Source organism: Protopterus annectens, chromosome 12.part0 (genome assembly GCF_019279795.1).
Source record: "Protopterus annectens isolate FY-2018-M chromosome 12.part0, PAN1.0, whole genome shotgun sequence".
NCBI lineage: Eukaryota > Metazoa > Chordata > Ceratodontiformes > Protopteridae > Protopterus > Protopterus annectens.
Genome location: NC_056746.1, coordinates 1,033,778,589 through 1,033,806,456, shown reverse-complemented (window position 1 = coordinate 1,033,806,456; position 27,868 = coordinate 1,033,778,589). Strand labels below are relative to the sequence as shown.

General features: G+C 44.8%; 1 protein-coding gene across 1 annotated transcript in view; it reads left to right on the top strand.

Annotated features, from left to right (window-relative positions):
* Positions 1-9,089: 9,089 nt before the first annotated feature.
* The window catches only part of LOC122816247 (aurora kinase A-B-like), a gene marked incomplete in the record, with an annotated part of 544,024 nt that continues 525,245 nt past the window's right edge, over positions 9,090-27,868 (top strand). The window contains 2 exon segments of the mRNA XM_044088987.1: positions 9,090-9,146; positions 9,592-9,782. Of these exon segments, the coding sequence (XP_043944922.1) occupies positions 9,090-9,146; positions 9,592-9,782 (248 nt within the window).

Genomic DNA, 27,868 nt, shown 5'->3' with positions numbered 1-27,868 from the left:
TACCCAAAAACTGTACAAACGTAAATGGAAGAGATTTGTAATTTGGGCTCAACAGTGTAATGTGGGTCCTGTTATAGCCCCTGTTCACTGTCTTGGATTCTCTGGCTTACCTTTTAATGATGGTGGGTTTGCCTCTACAGTCATTTCAATTAGCAGCTGTTTCTGTTTTCCATGATGGAGAGGATAATCTGTCCCTAATTTCTAGTATACTTTGCAAAGCCTTCTTAAACGGGACCCTGTTGAAACAACCCTGCAGGGATCCTTTATCCCTATGGTACCTCAATTTAGTGCTACGTTCTATTGTACAGTTGCCCTTTGAACCCGCAGCCACCTGTGATATTAAGTTTCACTCCTGGAAGACTGTCTTTCTAGTAGCAATCACATTGGCAAGGAGAATTTCAAAGATCCAGGCCTTATGCTTGCATTCTCCTTCTGTTTTTTCAGTCTCGCTGCATACCAACCCCTCCTTTCTCTCCAAAGTTGTTTCTCGAGCCAGTATCAAGCAATCTATCCATTTGTTTTCTTTACTAACTTTAGCAACAAGGGTGAATGTTTTATACTTGCTTGATGTACACAGTTGCGATTCTACCTTCATAGAACTAGAGTTTTGCAAGACAAACCAGTTATTCATCGGTTTTGCGCGCCCTAAGAAAGGCTCATCAGTCTCCAAGGTTACCTTATAAAGATTGTTTTCTGAATGCATTTCCTTCATTTACAACTCAAAAGGTATTCCCAAGCCCATTCAAGCTCACTCCACTAGGGCCGTGGGCTCATCTGCTGTTAACTAACACTTCCATGGATGACATTTGTGCAGCAGGTACATGGTCTAGCCATCATACCTTTATCTCCCTTTAAGTGGGACATGATCTCCAGGGCAAGGGCCTCCTTTTGTTCGATGGTTGTGAGGAACATTCTCCCTAGAGTCCACCCAGGATATAGGAAGCTGAGGACTCTGTCCCATCTGTGAGGAGCAGATGAAAAAACTTGACAATATCCGATGGTTATGTACTCACATTAACGTTCCATCTGTATTGTCAATTTTTTCATCTGTCCTCGCATTCCTTTCGTCCAGCCCCCGGCCCTGGCTGAATGAAGTTTTTTCAATCAGGATATGTGTTTTTATCTCTGCAGAACTGGCCTCTTCAGTGATCTTTTACCATTTAATTTTTATTCTGGGTTTTTTCCCAGTGTGTGATGACAAACAATATCTGAGGGAACAGGAGAGATGCACTGTGGGTAAGGAGTGTCCAAAGTTTTTTTGTTTGCAAAAAGCTTGGTAGCGGCAGAGTCCCATCCGAGGATTGGATCTTTAAGCCTCCATCTGTGAGGAGAGATGAAAAAATCAATGCTACAGATGGACCGTTATGGTGAGTATATAACTTTTTTTTATAAAGAAATGGCTGAGAGGTCCCAGAAAAGAAAGCAGGAACCCCCAGTGTTATAACTGTTTCAGACCTGGCTTTGGTAGCATTCACCCAAATTTGGAGTGCAAGGGCAGTGCAGCATAACTCTTCAAAAGCATGTAAATGAGTTGACTGCAGGCTGTCAAAGCTTTCTTACAGATGAGGACAGGGGTGGTGGTGTTTTACAAAGTATTATTGTCATGAGTCTGTTATGTGGTTCAACAAGCAGATGGACGCTCCTTTTGCTGGTGAGCCATGACTACCTGCCCAATAGTACCATATGATTAAAAACTGTCTATACTAAGTGCTTGAAATGACTGTGTTTGAGGTTGAAGGCAGATCCACACCTGGGGATTTGTTACTTGAAATATAAAGACAAAATGATCGATTTTAACAATTGGCTAAAATTTTGGTGTCATTCAAAGGGAATCCAGTGCCCGTCAGCCTGGGATGACATGCTCAACAAGCCACGTTACTTCGCTAGGGACAGCTTGCACCTGTCACCCCTGGGCTTTCGGATACTGGCAAAGGCTCTTGCCACCCCCATAGTGCCTTTTTTAGGCAAGGCTCAAAAGACAAACCCACCTCCATAGAAAACACAAAGAACAAGAAACTAAGGGTAATGCTGCTAAACGCCAGAAGTCTAAACCTCAAAATGCACGCACTCTAAGCTCTCCTCAGTATGGAGAACATAGATATCTGCACAGTGACAGAAACCTGGTTCAAGGCTCCAGATAGCACCCCAGCACTACCAGGTTATACCTCATGTCATGCTTTTCGGCCCCAAAACTCGGACTGAACCACAAAAGGAGGGGGAGTATCCATATTTATCAAGAATACCCACACCTCCAGGTTAGTGGCTTTGCACGAAGCATTAGAAACCATCCATGTGCAACTAACAGTGGGCAAAACTGCCTTTCAGTTTATAGCATGCTACAGACCACTGTCTCAAAATCAGGAATCCCACTCTGCCTTCCTGAAAACATTGGAGAACATGAAGATCTCTCCAAACACCATTATATTGGGTGACTTCAACTACCCAAACATAGACTGGGAGCATTACTCAAGCCCCCAACACCCTAGCCCAAAGGTTCCTGGAATTTATAAACTCAAGTGCCATGGAACAACTAGTCACAACTCCAAGAGGGGAAAACATACTTGACCTGATCATGCCCAACATGGGGACCCTATGCTCCACACCAGAAGTATACCCCTCATTGGTAAGATCAGACCATAAATTTCATTGGATATCCAAAACCCGACCCCACCCTCCAGCCCAGAAAACCACAGTGAAAAACTTCTCAAAAGCGAACTTCACGCTTCTCAAAACCGAGGTGGAATCCTTCAAGGCCCCCAGGCCAGTGGAAACTACGGCCCAAACCACAGAATCCTATATAGACGCATTCTATGGACACCTCCAGGAATGCATGGATCATGCTATCCCAAACAAAACCAAGACCCAATCGTCCAAAGGTAGGCGTCCATTCTGGTGGACCTCAGCCATAAACAAGTTGTACAACAGAAGGAAGCTACTACATGATGGAGCAAAATCCTTAAAAGGGAAGGCATCTCTGATCAGTACTAGCAAAAAATTACAATCCCTCATAAAATCCTCCAAGGCCAGCTTCGAGAGAAAAATTGCACAGGACATCACAAGGCTTTCTTTAGCTATGTTAGCAACCTGGGATGCAACTCCCAGATATGCTCAGAGTTGATTCTAAACGACAAAAAATACACTGAACCCACAGACATTGCCAACATTCTGGCAGACAGGTTCAGTGCAAACTCCCCCCCCCCCCTTCCCCCCCAAAAGAGCAAATATCTATCCCAGAAGAGTGCAGCCTCCCTAACATCTCAGATGTTCAGGTGAAAGCCGCCCTCTCCAAAGCAAAAAACACTGCTTCAATGGGACCAGACGGTGTCCCGGGTTGCGTCCTACATGAACTCCAAGAAGAACTAAACCCTCACGTAAAACTGTTGTACAATCTCAGCCTCACTACAGGATATGTACCCAAAGAATGGCGTACAGCAACAGTGGTCCCACTCCACAAAGGTGGTGCCTCAACGGACCCTGGTAACTATCGCCCCATAAGCCTAACTAGCCTTATCTGCAAGGCCATGGAGAGGATCATCATGGAACTCAAAGACGTTGGGGACCTACAGACACTAGATCCTACCCAATTCGGCTTTGTCAAGGGCAGATCCTGCCCCTTGAACCTGTTCGACTTTTTCGAAACTGTCACCAAGGCCATAGATGAAGGGAAGGTAGTCCACACAGCCTATCTGGACCTCACAAAGGCATTTGACACAGTACCCCACTCTGGCATCATAGATAAGCTATCCAGCTTAAATATAAACCCCTATGTCACAAGATGGGTTGCTAACTGGCTCAAAGACAGAACCCACAGAGTCAGAATTGCCGGAGCCATGTCAGATTCTAAACCTGTTACAAGTGGTGTCCCACAAGGCTCTGTCCTGGGACCTCTCTTGTTCGGCATATACTTCTCCGAGGTACAGGCCAACATGGGAGGACTATGGTTGACCAAGTTCGCAGATGACTGCAAACTGGGCGCCATAATTGACTCTCCAGCTGACACGAACATCCTCCAAAAAGGTATCTGAGATGAATAACTGGTGCCAGAGCCATGGCCTAAAGCTAAATGCCAAAAAGTGTATAGTCATACCCTTTGGCAAAAACAGTGCCCACAAATTACCACATAGGTGGTAACCCAACCCATTAAGTATGGAAGAAGTAATTAGGGACCTGTGGACCCAAGTTGATAGCCATCTCTCCTTTGACAACCACATTGCCAAAGTGGTTAGAAAGACCTTCTACATAGCCCACCTTATCACGAAAGGATTCACATCTAGATCAAGTGAGGTAATAGTGCCCCTTTATTCATCCCTCATCAGGCTCATCATAGAATACAATGCCCCTTTTGGGATGTACCTTACCCGACACTTGCAGCAATTAGAAAGACCCCAAAAGTACCTCACAAAGAGGATCAAGGGACTCAAACAGATCCCATATGCTGCCCGGTTAAAAAAAACTCCAGCTCTACTTAGTTGCATACCGCCTAATTCGAGGCGATCTATGCCTGACATACAAAGCTATGTCCAACCCAGAATTAATGGACATGCTCCACCTCAGAAAATTTAAATCCCTTAGAACCACGCGCTCGGGACTTGAACCATAGCACAGAAATAAATAGAACATGCTGGAGGAACAGATTCATAACCCAGAGGCTCCCTTCGCTCTGGAATAGAATCCCAGTTCAAGTTAGGCAGAGCACCTCACTGACTCTCTTCAAGAGGAATCTTGATGAGTGGATGGGAGATCGTAGGTTTACCCCGGGGATTACTTCTGTGTCACTACTAGACAGAGGCACAGTAACCTTAAAAAGGGCACAGTAAACTCAAATCAAAGGGTGGCGAAAGCCAAACGCACTCTGGCTAGACTTATAAATGCCCCAGGGCAGATAGTCTAGTATGAACCTATGACTGTGTTTGATCAACTTAGCAGGTTGAAGGCAGATCCACACCTGGGGATTTGTTACTTGAACTAATGTACATGTGGGGTGTTCCAGAAATTAACTAATTTTGCATTCTGAGACGGCAGTGTCTTCCTGTTTGCTTTTGTTTCAATCACCCTGCTCCCCAGGGTGATCCAGAAGATAAGGAAAACCCAAAGATATTTTGGGTAGAATTCTACCTAAAGTAGCACAGTCTTCCTTCATGGGAATGTTCAGGGGGAGCATTATGCACTGTCCTTTACTGCTGAATCTTCTCACTCAGACAAGAGGGGGCCTTTATATACACTGACTTGATGACAAAAACATCGCACAGCCTGGATGATTTCATCCTACAGTTCTTAAAGCACAGCCTGGATGATTTCATCCTACAGTCTGTAAAGCACGAGTACACAGAGAATGCTGAATATCAAAGGCTGAGCCTATGGAATATCTTGGATATCCAAATGGAAGAGGTTTTCCTGTTGGTGCTGTGGAAGGATTCAGCACCCTGACTACTACCAATCAGTACAATGTTCCAATACCCTGGTAAACGGTTTCATGCAGGCTTGGCCTACACCTTTAAGGTACACTTAGTCATCATATCTTGCCTGCCCTTTATAAAAGGTTTGGCTGGCAACAAGCTAACACTCTGTATTAGAGTTTAGACAATGATGCAAGAGGTTTGTTTCTCCTTGATCAGAATTTTTTTCTTTGAAAAACTAGCCAAAGTTTCTTTCTGATCCTATACCCACAGGCTTTTTATTCATTACCTAGCATTTGGCATCGTTTAGAATTTCATGGTATATAGATCTCTCCTTATGCCTAAGGTGGTTTCATAGACTAATTTCCATCAATCCAGTTAATTTTCCTGTTTTATTTTGGTATTCTAATCAAGGAAAAGATGATCTGCTTTTATTGTGGGTACACAAATGGCTGGGGAATAAGCTAAACTTGTGTGAATCCTTTAAAGGAACGCTCTACCTTAGACCTTAAATCTATTTTCACTCTTTCCTGACCTGTTTTAATGCATCAGAATCACTCCAAGTGCTTTGTACTGAATTTTAACCTGTTTTCCACAACATGGCTGCTAATGGGGCTTGATCAATGCATGTTCTTCCTCACCCCTTTCTCTTTCCCATAACCTATTTAAAGTCTGCTTTATATGATTTGTCAGACATACGGAAGTGGTTGTGAATTCCCATGCCATTGTTGTATAATGGGATTTGAGTCACTGTTATCTTGTATATCTGAACTTTTACAGTGCAGTGGTGCAGCGGTTGCGTTGCCGCCTCACAGCAAGAGGTTTGATTCTTGGCTGGGGTGCCTTCTGTGTGGAGTCTGCATGCTGTCCCTGCGTTTGTGTGGGGTTTCTACGGACACTCCGGTTTCCTCCCACGTTACAAAGACCTGTGTCTGGAGCATTTCTCCCAGGGCCTCTGCTCGTTCCAAGTCGGACTTTCCCAGTAAACCAATGTTAAATAAATTAAATAAAAATACCTTTTGTAACAGGACTACTTTTGTTTCAGATCACGATCACCCTAATTTATGTGATACTAAGGTATACTATACTAAGCAGTTATACAGCTGCAGCCAGAAAAGTAGCTAAATTGCAGGTCTTTGTTCGAAGATCGTTTTCTAGTCCAAGATGAATTGGCAGTCCCCTCCATCTACACTATTGCTGAGGTGTTAAACTGTCACTGTGCTGAGACCCTGGTAGAATCAAGTACAATTGACAGCTCATAAAGGAAGAGGGGACTTCTAATATAAATCTGTTCCCCTCTGCCTATGGTAGGAAGTTTAATCATTTCTTTATTTTGTAACCGTATGTGTCCCACAAGGCTCAGCTCTTGGTCCACTGCTCTTCAGTCCTCACCAGTAACCTCCACACTGCAACTAACCTTGCTACCATCATACAGTATGCAGACTTCAGTCATCTGCTTTGCACCCTCCCTGCCACAACTACAAGACGTTACCCAGAGATCCTTCATGACCATCAAATCTTTCCTAAATTAATATCCTAAACCCCAACGAAACCAAGCTGATGCTCTTCCCCAAAAACAATCACAAAACGACCTCAACTGGGATGTTAAAAATCACCTCATCCAGCCACACAGTAATTGAACCAATCTCTGAAACTAAACTACTAGGTGTCTTCTAGTGATGAAAATTTAATGTTTGACAAGCACATACCACTTGCAATTAAAAAGGCCCACATTAAATTAGGTTCTGTATACAGGATTAAGTTTTATCTAACCAACTCCACTAGGCAAGCAATTGCCAGTACCTACCTACTATCAACCCTATTCTACACCTTCCCGTACTCCAAAACTTAAGGAAAACTGACTTAAACTTGAAGCATGCTACCACAAGACAGCCAGATTTTCCATCACCCTACCCCACAGAACCCATCATTGCCTAGCACTAAAACAACCTAAATGGCTAGCCTCTTATCCTTAAAACAGCTTACCCTAACCCAGTCCATAGTATACCAACCTTAAAAATGTCCAGCCATGCACAACCTAATACAAATCCATCTCAACAGTAAGACCCTGAGATCCTCCAACAAGCTACTGTTAAAAGTTACAAAATCCATCAACTTCAGAGACTCTGTACTCGAATCACATCTCTAAAGCAGGGAACTCTATCCCTTGAGTATATTCTAAACACAATCGACCAAGCTTAATTCAAAACCTTGCTAAAGATCCATCTAAATAACTGGTCATGGTCTTGCTCCTCGACTGGCTGAACATACTTGTCATTTTCCCTCCTTGGACCATTCTCTAACTCCTTCTCCGACCTCTGTTCTGTGCCACAACATTTTTAACAAAATTTTTGTGTACGTTAATAAACATATATAGTTTAATTTCTTATCTGAACATTACTGTATAGTGTTATATTGTATAGGCTGCTTTTTTATTTGTATAAATTTTGTGCTGTTACACTGTACTTGTACGTATGCGGAGATTTTTTTTTTCTCTCTGGGCCACTGCTGAAAGTGGGCAACTAGCCCAGTCACACTTCCCTGGTAAACAAATATTAAATTTTGCTCTGCAAGTTGTAGAAAATACTTTTGTAGAACTACTGACAAAACCTTTAGTGGAGCATCCTTCGTTATGCAAAGGGTTTCAGGGTCTATATTAGAACACCTAACATTTGAAATGTCGGGTGTTCTAATATCGACCCGTTTTCAGCGAACGCTGAAAATATCAAAGAAACAGGAAACCGAATTCTTTCCTAGGGAAGGAATTCGGTTGTCCATTTCTGTTGCTTCGGTATTTTCAGCACTCTGGTGGAAAGTTACGGGTCCGGGTTGGGTTCAGGTAAGTGTGCGATTGTGTGGACGTGTGGGTTAGGGCAGGTTAGGTGAGTTAGGGTGCGGGTGAGGCGACTGAGATAGTGATGGACCTTAGGGTTTGGGTTATGGTAAGTGGATAGTGGTGTATGCGTAGTTTGGTGTAGGGTTAGGTGTAAGAGTTTAGGTGTATGTGTGTGGATTGCTGTTTGTTTGGTGTGCTTGTGTTGTAACAGTGAATTTTTTCCCTAAGAAAAAAATTTGCTGTTCCGAATTTTCAAATTTTTTTTTTTTTTTCAGATTACTAGGGTTTGATATTAGAACACTTGACATTTTGAATGTTCGGTGTTCTAATATAGACCCGACTTTCACACTAGAGAAATGGACAAAAACATCTCCTGAACTATAATAGAGAAGTGCATGCAACACTTTTCAACTGTGTTTTCCCATTTTGTTTTTCAGACCAACACAGTAGTGAACAGTTTCATAATAGAGCCCTTCCACCACTCGTCCTTTAAGTTACAGTATTGAGTGAAAACTAAGTCACTAAACATTGACAAGTATATGCTGAAATGGAAAGTCCACCAGGTATCACAACACTGGTTTGGAAATGTAACCTTCATTTAGGAGGAGGAACAGGTGGTATTTGCACATGTTATATTTGCTGTACGTTTTTATTGTTGGATCGATCTGAAGATTTTTCTAAATGCAACAGACACAGGTCCATACCTCTTTGATATTCAAGCAGGCAGATGACATTTCTGCCTGTACCCTTCTCAAACTGTCCGGATTCTATTTTCTAATTTTGTTCTAATTTAAAAATTGAGAAATGCACAACTCTGACTTTCCTGTCTAATTTAAGAGAAATAAACCAAGGTCAGAATGGATAATATACAACCTTATCCAGACAGCATCTTCAAAACTATATCTGGCACACTCGTAAGACATTCTTTGAATATTACTGCAGCTACGTGCAACAACTCATCCCACCTTCAACCCTCCTCTCTTATGATTTTGCCTGTTTAACAGCTGCAGTGCTGTCAGACAGGTGAGTTGTGGAATTCTGAGAAGCTTTTCATAACCAGAGTGTATCAAGTTCCCTCGCATCACCTATGGTATGATCCCAGTTATTTTCATTAGGGGTAATATAAAATCACCAACAAAAGGATGTGTAAGGCCAATGTCTAACCAAATGGGGTATGTGAAATTCAATCACCAAAAGGGAAATGGACTAGACTTAAAATGGCCTGCAAGGACAGCTAACCTAGTACTTGGCTATGGACCTATAAAAGTCCTAATGCCTGTGTTACGGGTCTTGTTCTGCTGCTGGTGCCTGCTCCAACATCCTATATAACTGGTATGTATTCCTTCTTTTTTAATGCAGAAAGAGTGGGCTCTGGATGATTTTGAGATTGGACGTCCATTAGGGAAAGGAAAGTTTGGAAACGTTTATCTTGCTCGTGAACGACAGAGTAAATTTATTCTTGCTTTAAAAGTTTTATTCAAGTCACAACTGGAGACTGCAGGAGTAGAACATCAACTTCGGAGAGAAGTAGAAATTCAATCTCATCTGAGGTAAGATTGGTAATTTTTTGGCTTAGTCAAGAATATGCTAACTTTTCTTTTAATTATGAAGTTTACATTTTTCATTATTTTGATGTTTGGTTTCTCTGTTAAAGTTTTTTCAAAACAGTATAATTTAGTTAAGCTTATTGTAAGCAAGGTCTTAAAGATGCAATTTCTAAAGGTAGAAAAATCAATGTATTTTTGTCCTGTGCTGCTTTTAGGCTTCTTTTTTTCCTCCAGGCTTGACAAGCCCACCATTTGGAGACCGATTTAGTGCATCCTCATGTCCTGTCTCTCTTTTTTTGGACTTGAATTAGAAAAAAAAAAAAAAACAATGCTTTGATCTGAAGTAGTTTACCTCATTTGTTCCTCAACATGTGGGTATTCGGATCCGGACTGGATCTGAGACGGCAGCTTCACCAGCATCTGATCTGAGCTCCAAGCTCCTCCCCTTACCCATAATACCCCTCCATTTCCTTCCATCCCCCAGATCTCGTTTGCTGCAGCTTAGCCTAGCATCATGGTTTCAGAGCTCCAGACATGGTGAGTGTTTAAAAGCAAATTTTTTAGTGTTCGTGTCTATTTCTAGTAGAAGTTAGGTCAGGTTTCTCCTTTTCCTCCCCTTTTCCTTTGTGCATCATATTTAAAAAAAAAAAAAAAAAAAAAAAAAAAGGTCAAACTTAGTTCCTCCTCTGTGTGTGTGGTTGAGTAAAGACCCCCCCCCCTTCTAGCATGGCTAAGCAGGCTAAACCTATTTTAGGAAATGCAGTGTGTGGCCACAAGCTTGTCTCCAGCTGATGGGCCCACTCTGCATTGTGTGTTTGGGGGCCTCTCGCTTGTCAGATTTGTGCAGGCTTTAACCTTGGGGCCTTGAAAGACCGCAAGACCAAACTTATGAAGGGGCTATTTTCTGCATCGAGGGGGGCTGTCCCGCGACTTTGTTTCTTCTCCCCCCTTCATCCTCCTCCCAGCCCAGCACTCACCCTCCTGATGAAGCCTGTGGAAGGTGACATTACTAAACGTGGCAGGAATAAAGGTAGGAAGAGATCACAGGACTGGTCAGGTCAATCGGGTTCTCCCCAAAAACTGCAGGTTGTTTCTAGGCCTAGCATTCCTCTGCTCCGGTCACCTGGATTTTCCCTGGAGCCTAGACCTTCATCTAGAGCTTCTGTGCACCAACAGTCCAGGTCGGTGTCAATGGCCTCTTCATCGCTTTCCAGAAGAAGATTAAGTGAAGCAGAGATGGACAAAATGATGTGAAGGTTTATTAGCACCCAGATCCAGATTGGGAGTCTTGCCAGCCCCCTCTCCCTCTGGAGCTGGGAGGTCGCTACCCTTTTTCACTCCTATAACTCCTTTTCCGATCCAACCCCTGGTATCGGAGTGTTTGGATCAGAGAGATCTCTGAGTTGGGGGAGGGGGTCTGCACCGATGGAACCTTGTACCTAGATGCCGGATGTTACCTTGAGCTTGTTTGGTCCAACCAGTTCAGACCCGAGCAACTCTCGGAGCTGTAGTCTTGATGTAGGATCTGAGGTAGGGTTTCCATTGGCTCCGACCATGTCGGGTCATGGCCTTCCTCTCGGCAACTGCAGGCTCTGCTCTGATTACCCCATTGGAGCCGAGGAGAGCTGCTTTCTTACTGGTGTACCAGGCGGCTCACTCTCCTTCGGCATTCGATGTGGTGGAAAGGGTTCCCAAATTCAAGATGCTCACTCTTCAACAGTTATTGCCAATGCTGGACAAGGATTCATGGCTGGTAATTTTGGATCTCAAGGACGCTTATCTGCACATCCCAATAAGGGAAAGTTGCAGGCAGCCTCTTGGTTTCAGGGTTGGGGAGCAACACTTTCAGTTCTCTGCACTGCCCTTTGGCTTATCTACTGCTCCCAGAGTTTTCACAAAGTGCCTGGTGCCAGCCATTGCTTTTAGCAGGCAGTGAAACATCCACATTTTTCCTTACCTGGGCAACTCTCATTCATGCAAAATCCCCAGAACAGTTTGGATTTGGACTTCGTGAAGAACAGTCTCACTTCCTTGGGTTACACACTCAACGAAAAGTCCAAGTTGGTCCCTACAAGGGAGATTGTTTTCCTAAGAGCGAGTCTGAATACAGCCACCCAGATGGTATTCCTCCCTCAAGACAAATAGGATCTTTCGGCTTATTTCAAGAACTTGGCAAACATGACCCAGCTCTCTGCAAGGCAGTTCCTACAAGGCTTCATGCATCCTGATGATCCTATATGCAAGGTTGCATATGAGAAAATTTCGGTGGTACCTCAGGAACCTTGTGTCAGACACAGGACATGGACTTGATTCTTCCCCTTATTCTCTGCCTACAAATGGAGTTTCTCTGGTGGGAGACAGCCTGTTCTCAGAACAAGGGTCTGCCTTTCCGCCCACCACCTGCCAGCCAGACTGTCACCACAGACGCCTGAGATTATGCATGGGGGGCATATCTGGAAGGCAGGGGCATACAGGGGACTTAGAGCACTTAGCAGATTCTTATGCACATAAACTTAAAAGAATTGATGGCAGTGCAGCAGGCCTTGCTGGCTTTCAAGGACGTATTCTACCCTGGGACTCTTCTGATCAGGACAGACAATACCACAGTCATGTGGTACATCAAGCAGGGGGTCTCGCTGTTACCCTTTGTGCAGACACAGCATAAAACTATGTTCCTTAGCAGCTTCCATGGGCATACATCTCGTAGCCCAGTATCTTCCAGGGAGGCTAAACTCCTTGGCGGATCAATTGAGCAGACCTGTTCTGGATCCTCAAGTGGCAACTGAACAAGATAATTTTCCATCGCATCACTTAGCATTGCGGCACTCCTCAGGTCGATCTTTTCTCCTCACACCAATCATCTCCTTCCAAACTTCTGCACCAGGGAGTTTCACAACAGCGCTTGGAGGGTGGATGCATTGTCCTTCCCATGGACACCTCAGTTTATGCCTTACCCCCTCTGCCTCCTCTTCCCAGAGTGCTGCTAAAGATAAAGGACAAAAAAACAAAGGCTATTCTTATAGTACCAGATTGGCCCAAGCAGTATTGGTATCCCCTTCTGCGCAGCCTTTCCCAAGCTCCGCCTTGGCATCTTCCCCTGATACCAGATCTGTTGGTTCAGGAGGGGGGAAGGTTTCTCCATCCTTATCTTCAAACTCTGCATTTAACTGCCTGGCTAATACTTAAATATTTCCCAGCAGGTAGTTGCAGTTCATGAGGCCAGGAGGCTAGCACCAGGAAATCCTGTGCGGATAAATGGAAGAGATTTTGCTCTTGGATGCAGGCTAAAGGAGAAGTCTTCTCATCTATCTCTTTCCCTCATTCTTGATTACCTAGCAGGCTTGCTTCATGGTGGACTTTCCTTTTCAGTCAAGATTCATGCTTAAACAGTTTCTGCTCATTGTTCTTTTGAGAAACCAATTTTTTCTCACCCCTTGATGAAGCAGTTCCTAAGGGGAGCTAGTAATCTTAGACCTACCAGAAGAGCTCTTACTCCTGCTTGGTATCTTAATTTTGTCCTGGAGAAGCTTACTCTACTTCCTTTGAACCTGCTGCCTCTGCGGACTTAAAGTTCCTTTCACTTCCAGAAGGGTTTTGGAGCTGCAAGCTTAATGGCAGTAGAACCTTTCATTATTTTTCATACAGATCGGGTTTTTCTGAGAACTAATCCCTCCTTTATGCCCAAGGGGGTTTCCAGTCTGACTCTTAACCAGTATATTCATCTGCCTACCTTTTTCAATAACTCCCAGAATAAAGGGGAAAGGATTCTGCACTCTTGATGTGCAGACAGTTGAGATTTTACTTAAACAGAACTAAACCCTTTCGGAAGTCTGAGCAGTTTAGTTTTGCTCCTGGGGCTAAGGGTAAAGCTATTTCAAAACAGTCTCCAAATGGATTGCTCATTGTATTCACTTTCATTACCTACAGCATGGGAAGGTTTCCCCCTCAGGGTATTAGGACCCATTCTACTAGAGCAGCCTGTACCTCTGCAGCTTTTCTGAGGGGTGTGTCTACTAAGGACATTCTAGAAGCATCTACTTGGTCTTCTGTCCATACTTTCACAAAACATTACAATCTACCTTTGTTTTCTAAATCCAGGGCTGGTTTTGCCTCTGCAGTTTTGCAAGGCCTTCTTACCAACCCTTAGTCTGTGATTCTTCCTCCCACCTTTTGTTTTTTTTTCCTGGGCTTTGGGAATCAACCCATATGTTAGGACTACAACAGTGAAACATGAACATAGTACAGTTGTGTATACTTACCATAAATGTGGATGTTAGTCTATTCACTGTTGCAGTCCTGGCTTCCCACCCTCCATTCCCCCTTTTTTCCTAAGGCACAGACTAGATGTAATTTTTGGATGGCATGTTTCCAGGGTGTTTCCTTCCTGGGTTAGCCTTTTTTTGGGGGCTCCTGACAGTTAAGGCAAGAAAAACTCAGGAAATGGCGTCTGCCGCCTCCTTTTATACCTGATGTTCTGACATCTGTGTTACAGCTGATGGCAGCTGACGTCATATACAGAGGACTCTAGTATTCAGGCTGAGGGCTACCGGGAGCCGGATAACCCATATGTCAGGACTGCAACAGTGAATACACTCTTGACATCTACATTTATGGTAAGTGTACACAACTGTACTTTCTAGAGTACATTAGAGCAAGGATAGATACTTTGCAAATAAAAGGTTTTTTAACCCCAAAGAGAATTTGGAGTTTACAACTCCATGTGTCCTTTGATCATTCAGTCACACCTCCCGTCAGCAGAGATGGTGGTATGAGCTCTTGGTTCCATGGCAGCCACAATTACCCTTCCTCTGCTCATCTATATATGTGGGTTCTACAGTAGACATTAGTGGTCCAATGGTCATGGTTAGATCTACTGTTGACTCATCCAGTATGCATCAGCAGGGCTGGCAGGAATCCCTCCTCTGGTGGACACTCGGAACTTGCGGAGGGATGCCCTTTTATTGCAGCCCCTCCCCAAGCCACAGTGACCATGGATGCCTCCCAACTAGGGTGGGGGACATTGCTTGGGAAGGACAGTCCAAGGCACGTGGTCCCTGAATGAGACTGAGTTGCATATAAACATCCTAGAGATGAGGGCAGTTCTTTTAGTGTTGCAGGCCCTTCATGCCCTTCTTCTTCTGGGAACTATTACTATACAGTCAGACAACATGCCCGTAGTCTGGTACATCAAGCAGGGAGGAACCAGATCTTACCCCCTTTGTCGCTTGGCCATGAGAGTGTGGCAATGGGCAATCTCCTCCAGCTGGTTTTTGATAGCAATGCACATTCCTGGATGGTCCAATATCTTAGCGGACAAACTGAGTAGGACTCTTGATGCCTTACGAGTGGTCTCTGAATCCTTTGGTAGCGGAGCAGATATTCCTAGAGTGGGGATGGCCTTGCTGTGATCTCTTCCGCATCTCCTTCCAACGCGAAGTGCAGTGAGTTCTTCGCTCTGAAACCCCCCCCCCCCCCACTTTGCAAGAGGTGTCCCCCAGAGATGCTCTAGTTCGTTTGGCCTCCTGGACTTCTCTACACGTAACCCCCATTACCTCTCATTTCAAAATTCCTCCAGAAGGCTCACAGGCTGGGGAGCAAAGTGATCCTCATTGCCTCATTTTGGCCTTGCGTCTCGTCTACTAGCTCCTCCATGTATCTTGGATCCGATTCCAGATCTCATCTCTCACCCCTCGGGGTGTCCTCATCCAAATCTGGACAGTTTGAAGCTCACTGCTTGGCTGCTCCAGTTCCCTTGATAGCTAGGACTCCTGGTTTATGCTCTCCAGTCAAAACTGTTCTGGTGGCAGCTCACAAATAAGTCTGCCAGGAAGCTTTACTGTAGTAAATGGAAGTGTTTTTCCATATGGGCTTCTCTGAGGGATCTGGGTCCTTTCACAGCTCCTGTCCCGGTGGTGTTGGAATTCTTATTCCATCAAGGTGCTAGCTATTCTACGGTGAAAGTTCAATTGGCCGCCATTTCCAACTTTCATATTGGGGAGAACATGGTTTCTTTAGCATCCTCTAAACTTTGTAAAACCTTTATTAAAGGTACATTTCTCCTAAGGCCCCTAGTAAAGGATCCTACCCCTCCTTGGGGCCTGACTTTGGTTTTACAGGCTCTGGTCGCTCCACCCTTTGAGCTGGCTGCATCAGTAGACCTAAAATTCTCCTCTTGGAAGACTGTCTTCCTAGTAGCGGTCACCTCTGCTAGGAGAGTTTCAGAACTTCAAGCGTTAAAGCTCCATATATGGTTTTCCATAAGGACAGGGTGTCACTTCATACAACTCGATCTTTTCTTCCCATGGTGGCTTCTGAGACTATCAACCAGACTATTAACTTGCCTGTGTTCTTTCCAAACTTTCAGAACAGGGGTGAATTTAAATTGTACTTGTTAAACGTACATAGACAACTGAGATTTTACTTGCAAAGAAGTAAGACCTTTTGCAGGTCCGACCAGTTATTTTGGTTTCTCTCAGCCTTTCCTGGGCAAACCAATCTCAAAGGTAACTTTGGCTTGATGGATCTCTCTGTATCCTTTAGGTATACAGAGACAAGGGTATGTCGCCTCCAGATAAAGTAAAAGCACATTCTACCAGATCCATGGCTACCTCCTCAGCTTTTTGGTCCAGGGTTATCTCTGGATGATTTGTTCTGCGACTACCTGGCCCTCGTCTCATACCTTAATTTCTCACTATAAACTGGACATATCTAAAGGGAGAGCATCCTTTGGCTCCACAGTGCTCTGAAATATCCTTCCCTGAGGGCCACCCAGATGTTTAGTAGCTGGGGACTCTGTCCCACAGGTTGAAGAACAAATGAAGTAAACTACTTCAGATGAAGTTATGTATTCGCCATAATGTTCCGTCTGAGTAGTTGTACTTCATTTGTCTTCAATTGTCCCTCCATCCCTCTGACCTTATTATAGATCTCTCTGGTAGATGAGACCCTGCTTCCGCGGCTCTCCTGCTCATACTTGTTAGGGTTGTGTATAACCTGTTGTCATAAGGTCTTATTGGATCGGGATTAGGTTGATGGTGCAGCAAACTCTATCTGAGGGATGGAAGGAGATGGAGGGGATTATGGGTAAGGGGAGGAGCTTCTCAGATCAGATGCTGGTGAAGCTGCCTTCTCAGATCTGATCCGAATACCCACAGGTTGAAGACAAATGAAGTAGAACTACTCAGATGGAACGTTATGGTGAGTTGCTAACTTCTTTTTTCAGCACATACCCCCCCCCCAGAAGTGGAAGAGCATTCTTAAAAATGAAGATCTATCTATCTATCTAGGAAGAATTCACTGTTCACTCAACATGTTATCTGGCTTATACGTACTTGGTTTGGTTGGATAAATGTTTCATGGGTCCTGGTAATATGCCAGGCTGCCACCTTGTCGGCATCAGATACTGTTTGGTAGACTCTAAGCATATTTAACCTCAGCCTGTCCACTGGATTTGTGCCAGAGGAATGAGGAACTGATAGTTGTCCTTCTCTACTTGGGGGGGGGGGGGGGGGTGTCATTTCTTCAGAAACTATAGAGATAAGCCTCACCAGGCATAATCTGCAAAGCAGTGAAACCTTTAAGGACATAGGCATTGTACACGCCCTGGACCCAAGCAAGTTTGGGTTTGTTAAAGTCTGATCCTGCTTCCACTACTTTATCTTCTTCAACAAGTCATTTATACATTAGACTGTGGAAGATCAGTTTACATATTCTACTCTTGCCAGTCTGTTGGTGTGGGAGGCATGCTATCTTTGAAAAGTAGCTACCAGTGGTGTCCCTGTGGGTTAGTCTAAGGACCGCCTCTCTTTTGTATTTAATTTTCTAGTGTTAAGACTGACATCAGTGGTCTCTGGCAAACTTGAACCTGTCATTGGCTTTCCTTATCTAGATACTTCAGAAGGGAGCAGTATGTACCAATAAGTGGTGCCTAGACTAGTGCCTAAAATTAAATGAAGCATTGTGTTTTGGCAGAACTGGACAATCATCCCCTTACCACATGCCTTTTGAAAGTTGACTCTGCCATTGGTGACCTGGGTACCTTACTTGCTAAATATATTTTAATCACCTTGTTTACACTCGGGAAATCCTTTTACCTAATCAAGCCAATCACCAGGGGTATTTCTCCAGATCTCCAGAAAGTTATCCTCTTTCTTACTGTCTTCTGAGTGTAAATGGTGCCTATTGATATTAAAAGGCCATGTGCATATATCCCACTGACTTTCATTACAGGAGGTTTAAGGTATTGCACAGTAAAAACTGTAGCTTGGCTGGGGTTTTCTTGCAGTTTACTGAGTGGTTAGTCTGTGACCTTATTGCACATGCACACATCTCCCTCCCCAAGTGTGTGCATAGGGGTGTGGCCATAAGCTTTTCCCAGCAGATGGCCAAATTCTGTGCGTGGTCTGCTTGGGGATTGAGCACCTTCAGTCACTGTCCTATTTGTGATGTTTTTAACCCCAGGGCACTTGACAGGCAGGACAAATTGATCCTTAAGGGCCGGTTGCCCCTTTCTCGGACTGCAGCTCTCTTCCCCTGTGGGGAAAGCAGTGGCTGCTGCTCCGTCTTCCTCTTCCCCTTCCCCAGACCTCTTAACAGGGGTGGGAGTCCCAGAGGCCAGGGATCAGGTCAAGAAGGGCCAACCTCTCCACCGATCCCCCAAACTGGTTTTCGCAGGCTGGCCCGCCGCTGAAAGTGAAGTCTGTACCCAGGCCTGTGACTCTTAAGCTCAGGTCCCCAAGGTTTTCACCTGTTCCTGAGGAACTTCAAAGCCGGTCTCCAGTCAGCCCCCCCCCCCCACCTCTTGCATCCGTTTTCGGTGGCATCCTCTTGCTCCACTCAGAGCTTTCAGAAGTGGAGATGGACAAGATGGTATGGAGGTGTATCAGCACTCATACAGATGGTGGGGGGGGGGTCTTGCCGGAGCCTTCTTCTGGAGTGGGTTCCTTCCAACCCTTGTTCCGTCCTATTACTCCTTCTCTGATCTGACCCACAGTTTCAGATTTGTTGGATCCAAGGATGTTTGGAGTCCAGGAGTCTGTGCTGATGGTACTCTATCTCGATGCTGTCTGGTGCTTTGAGTTTGTCTGATCTGACAGGATCAGATCTGAGTTCCCTGAGCCACAGCCTCTGGATTGGATCAGAGGGTGTGGCTTCTGCTCAGAGCTGGTTGGAGAGGAGCATTCCCCTCTGTCTCTGCTCCAGTAGGCTTGGCTCAGGCTCCCCTGTTGGGGAAAGGGGGAGTGGTTTCTGCCCGGGAGGCACATTCCCCTTCTGCTTTTGATGCGACAGAGGGCTCTCTCTGGATTGAGACCTCAGACTATCTCGTCCTCAGAATCCATCCAGACTCCCCCCCCCCCCCCCTGCTCTGTGTGGTTCTGGCCATCTTGCCCTCTCAGGGACAGCCCGTGCCCATAATGCCCCAGGTAGTTCCACCTTTGGAATAGCCCATTAGCAAGGCCTCCCCAGAGCCTTCTGCAGACATACGTGTAAAAGGAGGCACTTGGACTCCACCAGAGTCCCTCATGGAGGATATTGATTTGGATGAAGGTGAAGGCTCCCCAAGGTCACCCCCCCCCGAGGATGTCTCCTTTGGGGACATTGTGGAGCTTCTCTTCCAGGGGGGGTGGTCTGCCCCAAAGCGAACTTCTGACGAGTCCGTGTTTCTGGAGGCATTCGGCACAGACCTCTTGGGCGTCCTCTCCTGCCGACCCACTTGTGGAAATAACCTTTAGGGTTTGGAAGAACTCAATCCCTAAGCAGCCGGGTAAGGTTAGAGTCCCCCCCCCTCTCAGACAAGCTTAATAGGCACAAGGTGTCTCCTCTAGATGCTATGATGGTGCTGGTGGCCATCAAGGAGGAGCTTGCTCAGGAGAGCTCCATGTACCACCCTCCTGACCAAGAGTCAAGAGCATTGGATTGTTTTGGGAAGAGAATTTATACTTCAGCAACCTTCTCGGTTAGGGTGATTAACTATATGACGCATGAGAGATCTTAAGGAAGTCATGCAGTCGACCCCGGGGTCCATGTCTGCAAAGGACAGGAAGACTGGTGCATGAATGGCCACCCTAAAAAGCAGTAGCCAACACATTCATGCTTTTGCTCTCTCCCACACCATGGAGGGAGCCGCTCGGACGGCGACTGGCGTTGCCACAGGCGGCATGCCTGGCTCCGTGTATGTCAATTTACGGGGCCCTTCAAGGCGTTTTTTACCAGTGTCCCTTATGACTGTTCTTTCCTGTTCGGGAAGACTGTCAGAGACTTTAGTCCAGAGCGAGGAGGACAGAAAGACACTGTCTGCCATCAGGATCTGCTTCTCTTCGCCTCAAAGGTACTTTTCCAGGAACCAGCGAGGCCCAAAGATGTGGTTCTGCAAGTCTTTTCCTGTGACACTCTGGGCTCTCCTTCCCCAAGACAGAGGGGTATTTGACAGATGCCGCCCTAGAGGAAGAGGTGGGGGTCCTAAGAATTTCGAGTCCCGAGAACCCTTCTTGGATAAACCCAGTCAGCATTCCTGAGGGGTTGCCAAACTGCTTTTTTCTGGAGGCAGTCTTGGTAGTCTGTCGCTACACCCTTTAGCATGGGAGTCCATAACTACAGAATAATGGGTGTTGAGCATCATATCCAGAGGATATTCTGTTCCGTTCCAGGAACCTCCCCATCCAACAAAGCCCTCCCGGATGTCCCACCCACGCAGCAGTGGGAGGCAGCAGTACAAATAGATTCACAACCAAGGAAAAGTCTTCAACCAATCTCCCTAGACCAGTCGGGATCCGGAGTTTATTCCAGTTTCTTTTCATTGTTGTAAAAGACTGCGGACCTCAGACCAATTTTGGATCTGTCCATATTGAACCTGTCTAACCATGACAAAATTCTACATGGTCACGATTCAATCGAACTCCAGGATGCGTACTATCACATCAAGATGGACAGGTGCTCCTGGAGGTTCCTTTGCTTCTGTCTGGGAGCCAGTCCTCAATTTCAAGGCCTTCCCTTTGGTCTCACCACAGCCCCCCGGGTGTTTACCAAGGTAATGACAGTAGTAGCGGCTCACTGGAGACTTCAGTGCATTCAGGTCTTTCCATACCTGGATGATTGGCTCTTTACTGCCCCTTCAGAGCATCTACTTTGTCAGGCCAGGGATTCCTTCCTTCGGCTAGCCAACAAGTTTGCTATCACGATCATCATGAACACATCAGCTCTACTTCCGATTCAGGTTTTGGATTTCATCGGGGCACGGCATTACAAACGAGGGTGTTTCTTATGTTAGGATACACAGTCTGAGGTTACATGTCTTACACATCCTTCAGACCCATTTACTGACAGCTGAGGCAGTGTTTAGTATTGGGGTCTATGGCGGCCACTATCAATATTCTTCCAATGGCCTGCCTTCATATGAGGGTACTGCAGTGGACACTGGCTGTTCAGTGGCCACTGTTGGACCTTCCTTTTTTTCCAGTGAGGATTTCAAAAGCGCACAGGGACTTCCTTTGGTGGATTCAGTCCTTTGATCTCCTCAAGGGACGTCCATTTCAACCTCCTTTACCCCAAACCACGGTTACCACAGATGCCCCCCTATTTAAGGTGGGGGGGTACTGCTCAGGAAGGACAGTCCACGGCATGTGGTCCTTCTAAAACCTATCTGCACGTCAGTGTTATAGAGATGAGTGCTGCTCTTGCGTTGCAGGCCCTCCATGCTCATCTTACTCTGGGAACGATTGCATTTCAGATGGACAATGTCAGTGGTCTGGTATATCAATAAACAAGGGGGATCCCAGATCTTATCCCTTATGTCAAGAGGCCATGAGGTGTGGGAACGGGTGATCTCGACCGGCTGTTTTCTGGTGGCAATGCACATCCCGTGACGGTCCAGCATACTAGCGGAAGGCTCGCAGATCTATTTTGATGCCTTACGAGTGGTCTCTGAAACCTTCAATAGTGGAACAGATCTTTTTAGAGTGGGGTTTTCCTTGCAATCATTTCAGATCGCCATCAAACTCGAAATGCAGCGAGTTTTTCGCTCTGAACCCCCCCACCCCCACCCGCCAGGGGAAGCCCCTAGAGACTCTGATTCATGCTTGGCCTCCCAGGCTTTATGCATATCCTCCTCTTGACCTCATATCGAAGTTTCTACAGAAAGCTCGAAGGCTGGGGAGCACTGTGATCGCCATTGCCCCATTCTGGCTCCTACAGGTTTGGTTTCCCTTACTCTGGTCTCATCTAGTTGTTCCACCATGGACCTTTGATCCGGTCTTGGATCTGCTTTCACATCCCTCGGGAAGTACTCATCCAGATCTGGACAGTGTGAAGCTCACTGCTTCGCTGCTCCAATTCCCATAATTCTTAGGACTCCCAGTCTGTCATCTCCTGTCAAGTCCATTCTGGTGGCGGCTCATAAAATGTCCACCAGAAAGGTTTATTGCAGTAAATAGAAACTGTTTTCTATATGGGCCTTTCAAAGGTCTTTGGATCCTTTCATTGCACTGCTTTCGGCAGTTTTAGATTTTCTAGCTAGCATTTTTAATCAGGGTGCTAGTTCCTCAACGGTAAGTCCAACTAGCAGTCCTTTCTAATTTTCATATTTGGGTAAACACGTCTTCATTGGCTTTCTCTTCTCTCTTTGTAAAACCCAAGAGTTAGGTAGCTGGGGACTCTGTCCCTCAGGTGAACAAATGAAGTAAACTACTTCAGATAAAGAAGTTATGTACTCACCATAACATTCCATCTGAGTAGTTCTACTTCATTTGTATTCAACCGTCCCCCCCCCCCTCCTTCCCCCTAACTTTATTCTTTGGGATATGACATGTCCTTTATTGGACAGTTATTGTTGGGATCGTTGGTTTTGTCAGGGCTAAAGTTCGTTTGTAATGTTTGTGTTGGAGCATAAAATGTCATTGGGTCGAGTATCTGATAACTGTTAAGCAGCAAACTCAGTCTGAGGGGAAAAGGGAGATGGGGGCATTATAGGTAAGGGGAGGAGGAGCATGGAGCTTGGAGCCATAGCTGGAAAATGCAGCCATGTCTGATCCAGTGTGGGTCCAAGGACCCACAAGTTGAAGACAAATGAAGCAGAACTACTCGGATGTAACGTTATGGTGAGTACGTAACTTTTTTTCAATGCAGCAGGGAGACAGGATGTCTAAAACAAGGGAGCCTTCTGCATTGTTTTTTATTGTTTTATGTCTTCTAGCAGCTGCAAACATCTGAAGGCTGTTTTTTCACAGGGAGATGCGAAATCTCGTTAGTTTCTAACAATGGGGGTTTAGCTTGGAAACTGAAGTCAGGTGACAAAAGCAGTTTCATGCTGCAAGTATCCTTGCAGTAATTGTAGTATTAATTTAAGAACTCACTGTGCATTTTGTATTTTGTCTTTGACCTGACAAGAACATCCACTCACCACTTCTCCCTGCTTGTTGTTCTCCAAATAATTCTAGGTTACAGTAATTTCTCTTAGATACTGTTTGTAATATAGTAAAGATTAGTTTTTCTGTATTTGCGACAGTCCTGCAATGTTTTAAATATTTCCTGTGATTTTGAACTCTGAAGTGACTGTGAATACATATTTAGTATTTTCTTCTATTACTTATTAAATATATTTAAACCTATCTTGGTGGCTGATATTTGAGACCTATAGTTAAGCTCTTGGAGTACTTGCATATATATTTGGTGACATTGTGCAGGCCACTCCTAATAGCCTTGCTCTTGGTCAGACTACCATTTGGATTAGTAGTAACATTATACAGCAATATTGGATATCCTTTAAGGGCTTTAAAGTAGCTGAAAGAGCGTCTGGTGGCTGTCAGAACTACCTTATAGTCTGGGCATAAGGGGGCATAACTAATAAACCTGTGCCAGCCTTTCCCAGGTTTGTACGCGCATGTATGTGTGTTGGCTACCTGGCAAGCACACAAAGCATTTGTTGGATGGAGAGGGTGCTGGAGGTCTTGGTTTGGCCACTCAGCTGAGGTTTTAACCCTATAGCTGTGCCAGTGGAGAGTCTTATTGGGGAGCTGGAGGAAGTGTATGAAACCAGCCGTCTGTGTTAAGGGAAATTGTACTTTACTGTGTGTGTACTTGTCATCCTCCTAGTGTGTGTCCTCCACTGTTGCCAGTTGAGTATTGAGGCTCCTTAATTACTGGGCCAGCGCTGGGGCTTTGCAACACCCAAAAAAATCTCCTCTTGCTCTCATTCCTGGTCTGGTTTTACAAATAGACCCATCTCATATTACACAGGGGGTACTAGTAACATCTTTATTGCTTGTGTTTTGCTTTGTTTATGCTCCTGAACTTTTATCATTTTGATATTGTTCTCTTTTCATCATGTTGCCTTAGCTGCTGTGGCCTCACATAAAGGGTTAAATGTGCACCAAGTCATACTGTAGTATAAAACTATCTCCTTTATTTTGCCTTCATTTGTCTTGTATCCTGTTATGATCTTTGTATATTAAACAATTTAAGACTGTCCTATTCTGGATTTTTTTATTTAGATCAGCAACAGCAAGCATTGCCAACTTTTCTTGACTACCATACCAAGTTTACCAATTTATTGTAGATTCCTTTATTCTAATTCCCAGCTTCTCTTGCAAATTGGGCAAAAAGTAGTGGAAGAGTTGACAGCTGGTACCACTTGTAGGCTGGAATTCAGTAGTGATCCCCCACTTCAATATAACCTTCTGCCTGGTCATTGCATCAGTGTATTTTTCTTTCATATCAGATGTATTCATTTGATCTATCCCCAACTCATTTTGTTAAATATATCCTTTTTCCATCTTGCGGTTGAATCATTCTAGTCTTGTCAAAAGGTTGTCTACCTTTGATAAAACCACATTGATCCTTACTTATCCTGAGCAGCTTTTGAGCCAGCCTTGTAGCCAGTACTGAAATAAGGACATTTCAGTACTAAACCACAAGAGGCCTGTAGGAATGCAGATCACACTTTTCCCTTTAGCAATAAAAAGAAGTTATGTACTCACTAGCATTCCATCTGAGTAGTTAGACTTCATTTGTCATCAACATGTGGGATGTCAGATCCGGACCGGATCCGAGATGACAGTTTCACCAGCATCTGATCCGATCTCCTCCCCTTACCCATAACACCCCTCCATCTCCTCCATTCCCTCAGATCGTGTTTGCTACACTCCTAACATGAACCTGATCCAAAAACCTTTGCAAACCACAAGAGCGCTCTCCTTTTTGCCAAAGCAGAAAGCGCCAAGAGAAGGTCAGGGGAAGAAGGGGGGGAGGATGGTTGACAAATGAAGTCACTACTCAGATGGAATGTTATGGTGAGTACATAACTTCTTTATCTGAAGTAGTTAACTTCCTTTGATCATTAACCTGTCTGACAGTCTCCAGCTACCAAAAAAAACCCTGGGGGCCCTCATGGAAGGATATTTCGGAGCACTGCTAAGCCAAAGTATGCTCTCCCTCTGGAAACCATGTCCAATTTATGAGATATAAAAGTATGAGATGAGGACCAAGTAGCTGCCAAACAAATCTCGTCCAAGGACACACTAGACCAAAAGGCAGAGGACTTAGCCATGGACCTGGTAGAATGGGTGTTTATCCTACCCAGAAGAGATATATTTTTATCTTTGCAAACCTGAAGGATGCAGAGGGAAATCTATCTGGCAATAGTCACCTTAGAAACCGGTTTGCCCAGAAGGGGCATAGCAAAGGACACAACTGGCCACTCTTGCGATGGGCTTTAGTCCTGTGTAAGTAGAAATGTAGCTGTCTATGCACATCTAAGAAATGACATTTATATTGGCTGTTCTGAAAATTTGGAAAGGCAGGTAAATTGATATTGTTTTCTGAGGCCACTTTAGGCAGAAAAGGATTAGTACGAAGTGAATCCCTGTCTTTATGAAAAATGATATGGAGGTTTTACAGATGATGCTTGGAGTTCTGACACTCCTAGCTGAGGTAATAGCCACTAAAAAGGCTGTCTTCCAGGAAAAAATTTGAAGTCCACAGAAGCAGCAAGCTCAAAAGGTGAGCAACCAAAGCTTGTACAACTAGGGCAAGGTCCCAAGGAGGGGTAGGATCCTTAACCGGGGGTCTTTAAAGAAAGATAATTTTTAATAAAGGTTTTGTAAAGTCTGGAGGAAGCTAAAAGAAGCCATGTTCTTACCTGCATGGAAATTGGAAATGGCAGCCAGTTGAACTTTCACTGTAGATGAGCTGGCACCCTGCTGAAAAATGTATGCCAAGAACTCCAGGACCACTGGAATAGGTGCTGTGAAAGGGTCTAAATCCCTCTAAGAAGCCCAGATAGAAAAAAGCTTCCATTTGCTATGGTAAATTTTTCTGGTGGACAGTTTGATCTGCCACCAGAATAGTCTTGACCCCGGGGAAGACGGACCAAGAGTCCTAGCAATCAAGGGAAATGGAGCAGCCAAGCCGTGAGTTTGACTGCCCAGGTCTGGATGAAGGCCCCTCAAGGGGTACAAAATGAGATCCGGTATCGAATCTAGAGTAACTACCAGATGAGACCAAAGACAGGGAAAGCAGATATGCCGAGGCCAGAATGGGGCAATGAGGATGATTCCCCCTCTACCTCTCATGACAAAATTTCTGCAGAAGGCAAGCATAAAGAAGACCTGGAAGCCAAGCATGGACTAGTGTCCCTGGGAGATTTCCCCTGTGGGGGGATCAGAGTGAAGAACTCATTGCACTTTACTTCCGAAGGAGCTGTGAAGAGATCTCGAGCTGACCCCACTCTCATCTGCTCCACTACAGAAGGATTCAGAGACCACTTGAAAGGCATTAGAATAGTCCTCAGTTTGTCTGCCAGTATGTTGGACCGACCAGGGATGTGCGTTTCTACCAGAAAACTGCTGGTTGAGATTGCCCATTCCCACACTCTCATGGCCTCGCAACAAAGGGAGTAAAGACCTGGTTCCTCCCTGCTTGTAGATGTACCAGACCACTGACCTATTGTCTGTCTGAATTGCAATCATTCCCAGAGGAAGAAGGGCATGAAGGACCTGCAACGCTAATAAGACCACTCTGATCTCTAGAACATTGATATGCAGTTTGGTCTCGTTCAGGACCACTTGCCTTGGACTGTCCTGTCCACAAAAAACAGTTAAAGTGCCTACCATGCCCGGAGCTCTAAACCATGCTGCTTGGAAAGCTGCGGCAAACGAGATCTGAGGTAAGGAAGTAGATGGAGGGTTGTTATGGGTAAGGGGAGCAGCTTGGAGCCCTGATCAGATGCTGGTGAAACTGCTGTCCCGGTCCGGGTACGACATCCCGCAGGTTAATCAAATGAAGTGAACTACTGCAGATCAACTATATTGCATTTTTGTAAAATTTTTCCTCAAATATTGGGCAATACCATATGTCAAATATATTTTATTTTGCATTTTTCTAAGTTTACTCTGGTATCCCATTATTCCCTGGTGTCTTCCATTCTGCCTGTTTTATTCCCATTAGAATCTTAAGTGGTGGACATGGGTCTGTGAGCAGTCCCACCCCTCCCCCTTTAACACAAGAAAAGCTTTAACCGTTTCAGGTGAAACCTGACAATGTACCACAAATGTGGAACGCACTTGACAACTATACCTTATTTGCTCATATTTTCCCATTTTAGCCTATAGAGGCTTAGTCTGTCTGTATTTTGTCACAAGTAATGATGGGAGAAGCAATTAGGGGAGCCATGATCTTAAGCGACTCCCTCCAACTCCGCTTCCCATCCTAACTGAGAAAGCATTTGAGGGGGAGATGGACAAGGAGTGTGAGACATTGAGATGAAGGCGGAAAATATTAGGTACAGTCTAGCTATATACTTTAATTTGTTTGCAATATTTTAGAAGTTCTTTTAACCCTGATTGTCGGTCCTGGTATATTTGCATGCCTTGAATTCACACTCCCCCACTTTTTAGATTGACATGGTTTCATATGCTGAAGTGCTAATAATGTTCATTCCTGTTTTAATCTCTTGGTTAAGTTTGTTCATGACTAATGCCAAGTGAATTTACTAGTATGTATCTTTATTTTTTTCCATCACTGTTTTTTTTTCCCCTGGAAATACCTCTCTATTACATGTGCAACGCAATTGCCTAAATAAAGGAAAATGTATGGAGGCT